At 43.6% G+C, this 14,838-nt stretch overlaps 2 protein-coding genes across 5 annotated transcripts in view; one reads left to right on the top strand and one right to left on the bottom strand.

Moving 5' to 3' along the window:
• The window catches only part of LOC111949635 (protein phosphatase 1 regulatory subunit 37), a 48,727-nt gene extending 34,210 nt beyond the window's left edge, over positions 1 to 14,517 (bottom strand). For all 4 annotated transcript variants that reach the window (XM_023966972.2, XM_023966971.2, XM_023966970.2 and 1 more), the window contains exon 1: positions 12,615 to 14,517. In XM_023966972.2, the coding sequence (XP_023822740.1) occupies positions 12,615 to 13,335 (721 nt within the window). In that variant the 5' untranslated portion in view covers positions 13,336 to 14,517. The remainder of the gene's footprint in view (positions 1 to 12,614) is intronic.
• The window catches only part of LOC111949708 (uncharacterized), a 387,379-nt gene that overhangs the window by 153,318 nt on the left and 219,223 nt on the right, over positions 1 to 14,838 (top strand). The gene's annotated exons all lie outside the window — the stretch shown is intronic.

Consider the following 14,838-nt stretch of genomic DNA (forward strand, 5'->3'; position numbering starts at 1 on the left):
ACTGGGCTGATTCTCAGAGTTCTACACGTGGAGCAATGCTTTTCTATTGAGCAGACAGTGAAATCTCCTGTAGATTTTTAGAGCCATGTCCGTTCTACTCATTCTAATTCTATGCTGGGCACGGTGTCTGTGAAGGGACTAGGACTGGGTTCAGGTGTCCCTGACTCAGCCAAGCCACCACAGATGAACATAGTCTGCACTAGCAAGAGCATCCGAGTCATCTGCGGACCGCATGTAGGACTGAGACTTCAGAGGATAGCGTTGTTTTCAATCAAATGGGAGGAAGGAGGAGGAAAGAAAGAAAGCGAGGGGGAGGGGGTACGACAATGCTGCTTTGACGATAACATCATATTACTTTTGATGTTCTGTGGTAAATCATCTCTTCTGAAAGATAACTTTGATCTTGGATGTCAATTAATATTACCGTTCTGCAATGACCGACAAATTAGCGTGGCAGACAAAGCATGAATGACTGATAGTCAGTGCATGATGGAAAGTGAAAGTCACCTGAGCTAATCATTTGTGGCTGAAGGGTGAACACTGACTGTGACTCAGGGTGTTGATGACATGGTGACACAAACATGCTAAGCCATGCCAACCGGCATGGTGGTCTTTAATGATCAAGGTTGACAACGGACGAAAAGGAGACGAGGAAAGGAAGAGTAGAGCTATGCACATCTGATGAGGAACTGCACTTGTCACTCAAAGAAAACCCATGCAACACAGCGGCATGTAACATCACAGGTTCTTTAATAGACACTCCATTTAATCCTGTGACCTGTATCGATCGGCCCCCACATTGAGGGGACAAGGAGAAGTAGAAATGGCAAAGCAGCCATTTTGTAGGGTTGAGAGGTCCCCAGGACTGGGCGTAGGGTTCAGAGGGAAGCGACAGGAGGACTGGGCCTGGTGAAGCAGACAGTCAGCAGTCACAGGCCATTGACTGTGTGGAATGAGGGGAGCCCTCTGGACGAGCGGAGCCGGGACTGGACCTGACCGCCTACTTAACAACTGAGTGTTAAGACAGTCTTAAATAGCGCCCTGCTCCCCCGTCCCCATCCCTGCCATTTCACACCACCACGCTGCACAGGGTGGCAGCAGCGTCATTCACACATGACAGCTGACACTGGTCACAGGGGGCGAGGAACGCATGGTCCATGAAAAAGGGAAAGGCCTATGCTACGGGGCAGAGCTCTACTGACAGTGGCCTGGACGGATGCCTGCTGGATAGGCCTGTTTCCGACTAAACTAAATCTTGGTCGACCTAGAGTCGTCTGTTCTTTTGACCAATCTATTGGTTAAAACAGGGAAAAAGCCCATTGGACGTCTACTACAAGAATGCTAATAAAATGAACGCAAGCGCGCATATCCATGAGGCTGCTAGCGAAATATGCTAACGGGTGAAAACTAAAAACTAACTGCAAAGACAGGTAATCAAACTCATGAAGTTATACATACAGTGCATTCGGAAAGCATTCAGACCCCTTGACCTTATCCCAAAAAAATTACGTTACAGCCTTATTCGAAAATGTATTGTTTTTCCCCCCTCAATCTACACACAATACCAAATAATGACAAAGCAAAGACATTTAGAATTTTTTGCAAATGTATAAAAAAACTGAAATATCACATTTACATAAGTATTCAGACTCTTTACTCAGTACTTTGTTGAAGCACCTTTGGCAGCGATTACAGCCTCGAGTCTTCTTGGGTATGACGCTACAAGCTTGGCACACCTGTATTTGGGGAGTTTCTCCCATTCTTCTACGCAGATCCTCTCAAGCTCTGTCAGGTTGGATGGGGAGATGTTCCCATTCTTCTAGGCAGATGTTCGATTGGGTTCAAGTACGGGCTCTGGCTGGGCCACTCAAGGACATTCAGAGACTTGACCCGAAGCCATTACTGCGTTGTCTTGAATGTGTGCTTAGGGTGGTTGTCCTGTTGGAAGGTGAATCTTCTCCCCAGTCGGAGGTCCTGAGCACTCTGGAGCAGGTTCTCATCAAGGATCTCTCTGTACCTTGCTCCGTTCATCTTTCCCTCAATCCTGTCTAGTCACTCAGTCCCTGCCACTGAAAAACATCCCCACAGCATGATACTGCCACCACCATGCTTCACGGTAGGGATGGTGCCAGGTTTCCCTCAGACCTGCTGGAAGGTTCTCCCATCTCCACAGAGGAACTCTGGAGCTCTGTCAGAGTAACCATCAGATTCTTGGTCACCTCCCTGACCAAAGCCTTTCTCCCCCAATTGCTCAGTTTGGCAGKGCGGCCAGCTCTAGGTAGACATTCAATGCTGCAGACATTTTTTGGTACCCTTCCCGAGATCAGTTCCTCAACACAATCCTGTCTCGGAGCTCTACCGACAATTCCTTCGACCTTACGGCTTGGTTTTTTCTCTGACATGCACTGTCAACTGTGGGACCTTATATAGGCAGGTGTGTGCCTTTCCAAATCTTGTCCAATCAATTGAATTTACCACAGATGGACTCCAATCAAGTTGCAGAAACATCAAGGATGATCAATGGAAACCAGATGCACCTGAGCTTAATTTTAAGTCTCATAGCAAAGGGTCTGAATACTTATTTAGATAAGGTATTTCAGTTGATTTTTTATAAATTTGCAAAAATGTCTAAAAACCTGTCATTATGGGGTACTGCGAGTAGATTGATGAGGATGTTTAAAAAAAAATCTGTTTTAGAATAAAGCTGTAACGTAACAAAATGTGAAAAAAGGGTCTGAATACTTTCCAAACACAGGAGATACCGAATGTCATTTTTGGTGAGTTAGGACATTTACAAGTGAATGTGAACGAGACACATTGTGCAAATGAACAAAGTTTTGACTCATGCTTTATGACGGAAGAACTGGCTCTAGAGCAGCATGTGTACACGCTGTGTCTGTGTGGAGTCTGGAGTTGCTAGGGCAACAGGACTGCCTGCTCTGCTCGAAGACTATGAGGGAGGAGCAGACGGGCCAAGAACAGAGGAGAAAAAAGGAAATTGAGATACAGATAACTCATGCAAAAGGGATTTGACTTCTCAAACACTGCAGAAAGATAACACAATGATGCCCCGTCACCTTATTAAATTCTGCCACTTACTTAGAAAACTAGCAAGTTAAACTTAGGGGTCACGTTAATGCAGAATTCCGCAAAAAAAWAAAAAAGACAAAACGCATAAGAAATATCTTGCTGCGTTTTGTAGACGCAGATCTAAAATGCTTCTTATTGTCATTTCTGCTAGACATCAGACACACTCTGTGCTTCAGTTGCACCTCTCCATTCGGATGAGAATTCACTAACGGCATTCCATCAGCAGACAGCGCTCTGACTGATGGTGTAGCTACTTTTCTTGGTGTAGCCAGCATACATTTCTCCAGTAAAATGCAATATTAACTTTAAGGCAAACAATAGGAACTGTACACTGAACAAAAATATAAATGCTGCAACAGGCAACAATTTCTAAGTTTTTTGAGTTACAGTTCATATAAAGAAAACTGTCAATTGAAATACTTGTATTACGCACTATGCCTCGGATTTCACATGACTGGGAATACAGATATGCATCTGTTCACAGATACATTAAAAAAAGGTAGTGGTGTGGACAAGACAACCAGTCAGTATCTGGTGTGCTTACCATTTGCCTCATGCAGCGAGACATCTCCTTCCCATAGAGTTGATCAGGCTGTTGATTGTGGCCTGTGGAATGTTGCCCCAATCCCCTTCAATGGCTGTGCAAAGTTGCTGGATAGCGGCGGGAACTGGAACACAGTGTCATACGCGTCGATCCAGAGCATCCCAACCATGCTCAACGGGTGACATCTGGTGAGTATGCAGGCCATGGAAGAATTGGGACATTTTCAGCTTCCAGGAATTGTGTACAGATCCTTGCGACATGGGGCCGTGCATTATTATGCTGAAACATGAGGTGATGGTGGCACGACAATGGGCCTTAGGATCTCGTCATGGTATCTCTGTGCATTCAAATTACCATCGATAAAATGCAATTGTGCCTATACCGTAACCCCACCGCCACTATGGGGGACTCTGCTCACAACGTTGACATCAGCAAACCGTTCGCCCGTGGCTCTCAAAGGTGAGCTCTTGCCCACTGAAGGCAGTTACGACACAGAACGGCAGTCAGGTCAAGACCCTGGTGAGGCTGACGAGCACACAGATGAGCTTTCCGGAGATGGTTTCTGATAGTGCACGTCCCTGATCACTCAATTGAAGAAAAAAATACATAGTTGGCTTTCAATATAAAACGCAACCCTTCAATAAACAGCTGGACTCACATGCTCCCACTTCATCCCATTGTGTTATTTACAAACAAACACGTGACTGGGCTCAACCGTTTTGGAGTACTACGGTACGCTTCATAACGTAAAATAACGTGACAGGTGAAATGAACACGATCTGCTTCATCGTATTGCACAACTGAAGGTATTTACTTAAAAAGAAGCAACAAATATAAAAATKTATTGAAAATGTATTCAATTAGTTTCAACGGTATTGCGTGTATTGAAAAACCATCCTGTGGCTATTTCCAAATACCCCGGTATACGGTAACCCACCCAGCACACATATGATCATTTTGTTTAGGTTATGTTAATCCAAGCTTAACAATGAGGAAGATGAGCTTCTAACCCCCCCCCCACCACCACCACCACACACACACCTGGACTGACATCCCTGGGCTGATCCAAGGCCAGCAGCTGACTGACCACCTCTGAGTGCTGCTTTTCCCCCTGGACCACGTCTGGCCCCACTCACTCACTCAGGGACACATGACTGTGAGAAACAAGAACAGAATGTCCAGGCCAGGCTGTCTAGAAGAAACCAACACAACCACAATGGTGCCTCAGGAGGGAGAAAGTTGGAGGGGGGCCTGAGAAGTCAGCAGTCCTGGATTTGGTAGCGATGTGAATCTAGCAATAGCAGGGAATCAAGTGCTCCAGAATCACATGGAATGTGATTATGAAACTATTCCGTGCTAATTTAGAGCTAGCCTGCTGGTCAATAATTAACAGAGGGCACTTAACAGAGAGGCTAATGCGAGGGAAATGGACAAACTTCTGTTTCTCTCACTGCCTGAGTGAGAAAGTGCCCATATGGGGCGAATTCACCTTCAGATGCAGGCAAACTGTTGCATTTAACATCAATTTAAAGTTCATAACATCCGTTATAAGTGAATTAACATGTGTCATTATAACAGGTCATAAGAGCCATCTCCTCCTGAGGAGGCAAGAGAAATCTTTTCTTCCATCTTAGTGACGTGTTGATCTGTCATTAATTGTGGTGACAACAAGCGACATTTCAATTTAAAGACGGCTTCACGTTAATTGTGATGCCGCTGAGGCATTGTCAGGCACAGAGGGATTGTGATATCATAGGCTTAAAACAGAACAAATGAACTTGCTCTCCACAGGATCTTGTCTATTTATAAGTGAGCAGGCATTTTGTGACGAGCGCCGGCCAGCACTGTTTAAAACAGATAAGAGGGGTGATAAGTGTTTTATGYGGGAAGCTAGTCATCCCTCAGGCACCAACAAAAAAATGTAATAGGTACAAATAATGAAGGATGGAGGTGGCTGAAGAATACAGTTTTTGGGACAATAACAAGGTCGTCATCTTAAACACTGCAAACTCCTAGAGGTATGTTGTTTTCATAAGTGGAGGAGAGCAGCTCCCCCCTGTAAACACGCTGTTCAAAATGGTGGCCTCTGAGCACACTGGCTACAGTCCCAATATCCATGACTGAAGTTCAGACAGACACACAGTTAAAAGGGCAGGGTTCATGCCATGACCCCAAACTGCAGGGGCAGAGCAGGACAGACAGTACAAACAGTACACAAAACATACTACAAACTGCAGCCAAGTAAAAGCGTTGGCCCAAGCTCAACAACAAAGCGTTTAAGCCTGTCAGGTCCAACTCTGGTCCAGAGGCACATCACATAGCCTAACGTCACTAAAGAGGATAATCAGACTTCAAGGGTCAGTTCATTACTGGTGCCAATTTCCAAGTGGGCCTTCTTTGTTTTGACATGATACAGCATTCGACTTATTCTTTTCTTCAGGGAAAAACGCTTTCACTTACAACAAAACGCAGTGTAGCTAACAGAATCAGAATATTTACAAATATCAACTAATCTCATTTGTTTGATACGTCAATGGAAGAACCAACAATAGCCCACATGCTTCTAGCATAATGTGAGGCACTGGTTCCCAACCAGGGTTACTAGGATTCCTGGGGGTACTTGGCCTAACCACAGGGGTAGTTGAGAAGACTAATGAGACTGTAGGTTTACTGGTAAAAAATGTTAATGCACTTGAGGGGGTGCTTCAGGGGTACTCCGGGCAGAGCTAAATTCAGTTGGTGGTACGAAAAAGGTTGGGAACCACTGATGTAAGGAGTCAGCACATGGTTTTCCCACGAATGCCCGAGAGAAGGAGAAGGGATGGACGAGAGAGGGAAAGGGGAAGGATGAGAGGGAAAGGGAGGGGGAATAAGAAGGGAGGAGAGGAAGCAAAGCTGCTAAGAGTCATGATGGGAAGTTCAGGAATCTGGAGGAAATTATGCAACATTCAGTCCCCAGCCAGGACTGGGGAAGTGCCACAGGACAAGAGTCTAGGACTTCTTGTACAATCTCACTGCAGGGTGACACTATACAGGGAGTAGTGTCATCTATCAATTTGTTCAGATTACAAATCACCTTCAATGTTATCGTGGCTAGTCTCTACAACACCCAGTGGACGTGTATTTCAATGGCAAACTACATCGTGACATCTATCCACAAGCGCCGCAGAAACTAAACAGACACCACCTCRTGAGGCTGTTATCCTAGAGGCCACATAAACTATGACCATTCTGAACATGTCAGCATGTGAGACAAAGAAAAGCTATACAATTTCATGACTTGTAGCTACTACTACAAACAGGCCTAAACCACTATGGAAACAACAGCCTACAGTTTAGTCTAACACTGAAAATATAACACCTAGTGAATTCATCTCATGCCTACCTCTAGTCTAGCACAGTGTAAATAACATGGAGAAGCATCCTGTCTCTGGGTCTGCTCCAGGTGGAGAGAGCAGCACTAAGCACCCGTTTGAGGCCAAGTTTATTCCTCCTGACTGCTTAGATGAGGTTTGGGCAGTGAAGAGCTGATCCTAGACCTGTGAGTCAAGGAAGTCTCCAGGCCGGAGACATTGTGACGATGATGAGTCCAAGTGAACCATGAAGAGGCTTGGGGGCGGGGATGGGAGATGCGTTTCATTTCCTGGGCCTCGGTTGGTTCAGTCACTGCCCATCACACCCACTCAAGACACACTTCTCCATGGGTGAACATGACCCTGGGAAAGACAGCTGAACCAAGACACACACAGAGACAGAGCGAGAAATTTGGGCTATGCCTACTCCTTCAAGCAGTATCAAAGAAGAGGAAGGAAAGACAAAGACAGACAAGGATACTGGATGGGGATTGAGCACACTGCACGCTTGTTATGAATACTAGGCTTCAAACTTCCTGGGATGTCTAGATCTGGATGTGTCAGATGGTGAAAATGGAAATAATGAACGTGTTGAGGGAGTAAAACATCAGTAGACAACATCACTCAGTCTTCTGCAGCACTTACTATAGATGGGTTATCATCCTGATTAAAACTCATTTAACATTGCCCTGAGTTATCTACCACTTAGTGCTGGGCGGTATACCGTATTTTACTCTATACCGGTATTGATGCACTGACAGCTTTGAGTTTTTACTTTACCTTCTATAACGGTATTTCAATGTTTGGTTTGTAAAATGTGATACGCAGCTCTGGCGTGTATGTCAGTCTCTATAGTTTACGCTGTTTGCTACTTCAGTCATCTCTCTCTCTCTCCTGCTGCATGCCACTAACCACACCAAGCCCTCTGTCACTCGAGGAGAGAGCAGTTGCTCGACAACGGAGTAAGGAGCACTTTCTTTCCGTTCACTCTGCATGGTCAGACCGACGGGCTCCCGAGTTGCGCAGCGGTCTAACTGACTTGCCTAGTTAAATAAAAATAAAAAGACAAAACAATGTTGGTGGCGTGCTACTTTCCACAAGGGTTCTTTCTATACGCCGGCTATTCCCAAGTTGGGGTACGCAATGCCGTCGCGGGTACACCGAATAAAACTGATACACATTTTCAAAAAGTCCATTTAGATTTTCCAATGGGGCTATACATTTGGGTGATGTTTTTTTAGACTCGTTTCCCTGCCAAAAATAAAATGAAACCATTTAGTGTTCAGCGAAATAACAACAATGTCAAATACAGGTAGCCTAGTCAAACAATTAACATCCAATCACATTGACCGTTACTCTCTCACGACATTTTGAAACGAAACATGCCAATTTGAAAAATAAGCCACGGGAGTTTATTTGAGCGAGACTTAATACAACTTTCGAGTAGTAAGACATGTATAAATGCAACATACCATTAATAAGAAGGGGCTAGAAGCGTCTTAAATGGTGAGCTACCGAGTGGCTAGGACAGGCAAGCCCCATACTATTGTGGAGGACTTGATTCTTCCTGCTGCCGCAGATATGGCTGGGACAATGCTGGTGGATAAGGTAAAAAAAAACTAGAGAGACAATGCCTTCATCAAACAACACTGTTTCACGACGCATCAGTGACATGGCAGGAGATGTTTTGAAAAAATGACTGCTTCGCATACAAGCCAGTGAATTCTATGTGTTACAGTTGGATGAGTCAACAGACGTGGCGGGCCTGACACAGCTCCTGGTATATGTCCGTTATGTTTATGGGGTGTCAATTAAGGAAGACATCCTCTTCTGCAAACAAGGACAACAGAAGAAGATATTTTTAAAGTACTGGACAGCTTTGTGACATCAAATGGACTTTGGTGGTCAAGATGTGTTGGTATCTGTACTGATGGAGCAAAAGCCATGACAGGGAGACATAGTGGAATGGTAACACACGTGCAAGCAGTTGCTCCCGACGCCACTTGGGTATACTGCAGCATCTACCTTGCTGCCAAGGAAATGCCTGACCGCTTGAAAGACGTTTTGGACACTACAGTGAAAATTGTTAACTTTGTTAAAGCAAGAACACTGAACTCATGTATTTTCTGCATTATGCAATAATATGGGCAGCGACCATATAACACTTTTACAACATACAGAAGTGCGCTGGTTATCAAGGGGCAAAATATTGACACTTTTTWTTTTATTGAGAGACGAGCTTAAAGTTCTCTTTACAGACCATAACTTTCACTTGTCCGACCGTTTGCATGATAACGAGTTTCTCACACGACTGGCCTATCTGGGTGATGTTTTTTCTCGCCTGAATGATCAGAATCTAGGATTACAGGGACTCTCCGCAACTATATTCAATGTGCGGGACAAAATTGAGGCTATGATTAAGAAGTTGGAGCTCTTCTCTGTCTGCATTAACAAGGACAATACACAGGTCTTTCCGTCAATGTATGATTTGTTGTGTGCAAATGAACTCAAGCTTACGGACAATGTCAAATGTGATATAGCGAGGCACCCGAGTGAGCTGGGTGCGCAATTACGCAGGAATTTCCCGGGGAAAAAAACACTCACACTCATTCTAGTGTTGAATAAATATTGTATAGTGTGTGTATTGCAGGCTTACAATGATGTCAAAAAACAAGATTTGAGAGTGCTCTAACCCTGGTGCTAGAGGGTGTACGCAGCTGGAGGTTGAATGTTTGAAGGGGTACAGGACTATAAAAAGTTTGGKAACCACTGCTATACACTRTTAGTTTGTGTATCTTACGGTCTGCAAACTATCTGCTTGTTTGTCTTTTCTTTGCAAGGTGTTGCTAAAAATAGTGTTAGCCACTTATGCTAATCACTAGTTAGCTGGCTTGCTAGATTGCTAAATGTTCCAAGAGACAGAGCAAACGCAGCTAACTAATACTGTCTGGTACCAGCGCTGGTGTAGGCCTAGATAAGCATGTTTGTACAACGGTATCTTATCTTAGAGAGGAATAGGCGAAGCATGAATKTTAGCTAGCTACACAAAGTAAGAAAACATGTCATGTAACATTAATTAGGGTCACATGGAAACACTGACCAAGACATTCGTTCTTACCCTGTCAATAATTCCTCCCGGGCTTATTCAAGATGCTGACCACTATATTCTAACCATTGATGGTTTCTGACTTCTAAACTTGAAATATCCTTATTCATGTTACTGTGGGAGACGGAAATGCAGAACATTTACATTGTCAAGAACATGTTATTGTTAGACATCCTATGGAAAGGAGAAGGGCCACAGTCGGGTACAAGTCAACAGGACAGCCGTGAGTTTCGGAAGAGTGAGGAATTTAGGCCGAGGTCAAGTCWGATGAAGTGAGAAAGAACAGGCATCGCTAAAGTCCTGTCTAGCAACAGATATGTATTGGCTGTCCAGATTTGTGAGGAGACTCCGCATAGGAGGAAAGTTTAAATACCAGTGCTTGTGTAAATATGTCTTTGTCTTATGCAGCTGCATGGCCCAGCGGGTGAATAAACTTGGTTTGAGCTTTACTAGTCGTMCGTGAGTTTTACTCTGTTTATTTAGAACCTAACACTATAGAATAAGAATAATTATTATATTTCCATGATTCCAATAGTTCACCAATTAACTAGGCCTATATTGTTTGCCCATATCATGCTTCGTGGCACAGCGTGGGAATGATAATTAAAGKGCAGGGAATGCAGAAATGTATGAAAATKATTTTTGCTTGGAGTAGGCTTGRACACGGTAAACGGAGAAAGGCCCATTGAAATCACTTATAAGTTATGTGTTAYCCCCCTAGGGTCATGAACTACGCATAAAGCATATTTACAACGATTATTAAAAAAACATCATAAATGTCAAAGACATCGTGATGTGATATTTTGTCCATATCGCCCAGCCCTACCACCATTTTGTCCTATTTACTGTTGGCAGTGTAACTGACATGACTGATAGTATTGTATTGATAGAAATATAGGAATGCACACAYTGATCAAGATATCAGTCATGTCTCTACCCTAGATGGCAGAACGTTATCTTGAATCATGTGATATCCCGGGCACCCTCCCTCTCCGGCCACTGGACCTTTGAAACCGATAACTTCTTGTCGACCATGGCCGTAACCTCAGGAACTAACGTGATGTAACGGGGGGAGAGAGACGTCGCCTGCAGTCTGATGAAGTTCAATTTCGCCGTGGATTATCCCCATGAGTAAACCCATCGAGATAATTCCTGTTTTGATGTGAAATCTAATTGCACGAATTAGGGTATTTCTATTCATGTTTCCCTATCTGGACACTCGTGTAAAACAAATTGAACTGTGTTCAGTTAGYGACATGGTAAATGTCACCCACTTGACCCTCATTGGACACGACTGTCTGAGTAGGTTTGTTTTTGGTGGGAGTAGGTTTATTTTGGTGTTAAAGTACTATGAAGCTATCCAGATCATTTCAATTCAATTGAACATTGAGATTGAAAATGCATGTCAACCTTGCTGCTTTTTTTTGCATCCCCTGAAATCTCCCCACCCACACCTGACCCTCCTACATTAATGACCCTAGTCTGCAAGTGCTTGGGGTGCCTACAGGAAATGTTCAATTAAGACAAACTGCAGCATCCTTATAAAAATAAACCCACAGGCATACAAACACTTGACTTGTTCTGTATGCAAAACAGAAAGACAAATTGTCCATTCAGAACTAGCACACCCCCATCCCCATAGCAGATGTAAGGAATATCACTACAAGCCACATACAACAACACAGGCTAATACTGAGGCGTTTTCCCTAAATTAACAGTGCCCACTACTAAAACGGCATGCATTTAAGGAGTGCCTGGTCTGACTCACGAGGAAGACACACAGAGACGTCTAAGGGAACTCACATCATCTTGAGCTGGTGGAGAAACCCATGTGGAACCATTACCCACCTTGTATTCTCACATGTCAAGCCATCTGTGTAAGATGATTMAATTCTTCATTTTGACAAGGGAGACTGATAGATTTATATAGACCCTAGGTATTGTATAGGCCCTAGATACTCACTATCGTACGTTTCTCTGGATAAGAGCGTCTGCTAAATGACTCAAATTGAAATGTATTGCCTGGGGATGAAATTGACAATGGTATGACTGCAGATTGGGGTCTAATGGTTGCTATGGAAGGCAGAAGAAAACACCAAATTAGACTGAACTCTATGGCCCTATAAAAACCTACTTTGTTAAATTGTGGGTGCTATAGCTTGCAAAATAAACAAATGTAACTCTAGGTGACGACAATAATACTGTTTGTTTTTAACATTAAGACTCTTTTCATCAATWAACTACTTTCGCTTCATGTTTCAGAGTATCGCACCAACCCTACAATCCAAYACTAAAAGTGCAAAGTCTAGTGAGCGTCAAAACCCTCTATTAGGCCAGGGACAACAGAAAGTTACACCGTGACAGTGTCCCTCTTTGCCAGTCAGAGTTCAAGAGCACCAGYCTGCACTGTATGGCATCCCCAGCTTGAGGTCACAGCAAGGCTAAGGACGCCATACAAACAAGGCCTAAAAATATGAGTCACATAAGCAGATATAGCTTAGAAAACTGTGTTAGAAATTACCATGTCTCCAAGGGTCCTTGGGCTCCACTGCTCCAGAGACAATATCCTCATCTGAAGGAAAAGTCACCCTCTTGCCATTTTTGTGGTTATCATCCCCCTCATCCAGGGCTGGAGAGAGGACCTCTCCCGGGGCAGTGACAGGTGGAGAGTCCTCCTGTTCTGAGGGTTTCTCAGGTTCCTTGTCGGTGACAGCGTCTGGAGTTGATGAATCTGGATTGGTACTGCTTGAGGATGTCTCCTCTGCTAGGGATGGTCCCTGGTCAGTAGGTTCTGACTCCAAGATGCCACTTTCATCCAGACTCAAATCCACACCAATGTCCATATCCCCACCATCATCCCCTTCCTCAATAGCAAACATAAGGGCCAATGGTGTTGTATCCTTGATTCTCTCTTCTTGGCGTTGGTCGTCATGATAAACCTCAAAGTCAGAACTGACTATTGCAGGGGTATCTGGGACGCTGTTGTTCTTATTCCCATTCACTTCGTCGATTTCTAGTGTCTCTTTTGACCGGTGGTTGTCCTCCCTTCGTGGGTTGTCTGTGAGCTTGGCTAGAGAGGACGTGTTGGCAGCCTCGTTGCCAATGCCTTGCTTACACAAATCTCCATCCATCAGTTCCGAGAGCCGGGGTAGGATCTCTTGCGAGTTATTGGTAGTATTGTCACCAACATTATTCTTCATTTTGACATTGCACAAATCTAGAGCTTGCTCCTCGACATTCATATTTTCATTTCCAGGAAGATAGTGTTGGCAATTGACTGGATTCGAGAACTCTGTACTTGACACAAGATATTTAAAGTGATGCCTTCTGAGTAGATGTCAGTCTAGCCTTTGAATGCTGGTCTTTGATTCTTCAATAGCTAACATAATTTGTCAAATAAGTGCTTTCATCAAGAATGTTTACAACTTTGTCAATGACAATATAAGTGCTTTTTGAGTGTTAACGTAATTGATTGACAAAACAGCTATTTGTGCCCACACACACACACAACTATTTCAATAGATAATTTCGCATATTATTGACAACTTTCAAGCAAGCAAATGTAACTGTTTGACACGTGATGCGTGCCTGCAGTTCAGAATATTTATAGCCTGAAATTGTAATTTCAGAAAACCTTTGATAAATTGACCATATCACATGTCCAGGAACGGTAAATTGTTGTGAAATTACCAAGAGGTAAAGGCAACACCTCGTGYCAAACGACCGTGACAAATCCTCCTAACCAAGAAACAATGTATTCTGCTGCTAGTCTCAACCTAGTTTACTTGTTTGGCTAGCTAACTTAACGCTAGGTAACCACGATAGATATCAACAAAGTGCATAGATAGCCGTTTTATGTTACAGTATTCTGTCTTTTGTTGGTCAGCACACTCTAAAAGTGGATGTGGAAGCTAGCTAACGTTATAGCTATATTTTGGGTGACCAGCTAGCTAAAACTGTACCCACGGTGCCTCCATTACGTTAGCAAAATACTATTTCATGTGCATGAAGCTAGCTAAAGTAGTTGCCCAACAATGACATCTAGACCGGTGTAGTTTTATGCACCTTTCGGTAAACCCAAATGCTTTGTTTTCGAGTCAATCATTCTATTTCAAGAAAAATAATTTCCGAATGTCGTTCGCGGTCTCACCAGAGCACCTCGCATCACAATCCTCGACTAGGCAAGGAAAAAAACAAGCGTCATAGTCCGGAGCATGTTTCGTTCTCGTGCCCAAATGATTTAACTGTTGAACAATAATCTCCTTTTTGGTTGTTATTTTAAAACAAAGACATGCCGCTTATTGACGTTCCCCGAGAAGCGCTTGAATGTAAAGATGCTGTTTTCTCCTCGTCCTTGTGCTAGCTAACGTTAGCTTACTCAAGTCCAACAACTGTTTGTTGTCCATACGTCATCGCATATCCAGGGGCATGGAGTTTCCACTAGTTACCACAGCCACAAAGTTATGTCGAAAACATTGAAACCAAAATTCTATTGTTGGTCTTAATTTAAGGTTAGGCATAAGGTAGGCATGTGTGTTTAGGTTTAACATCATATTTGAAGAATACAAATTGTAGAAATAGGCAGGTTTTATTACTTTGTGGCTGGGGTAACTAGTGACGACCGGGGGGGCATGTTCAGTAGACGTTACGTCGCAGGACGCTGCAAATAGAAATGKAATACATAGAACGGTCGTGGGATCGCTAATACGTTTGACACAGAACACTTCTAGTTYGTATATTCTATT

Source organism: Salvelinus sp. IW2-2015, linkage group LG22, assembly GCF_002910315.2.
Source record: "Salvelinus sp. IW2-2015 linkage group LG22, ASM291031v2, whole genome shotgun sequence".
Taxonomy (NCBI): domain Eukaryota; kingdom Metazoa; phylum Chordata; class Actinopteri; order Salmoniformes; family Salmonidae; genus Salvelinus; species Salvelinus sp. IW2-2015.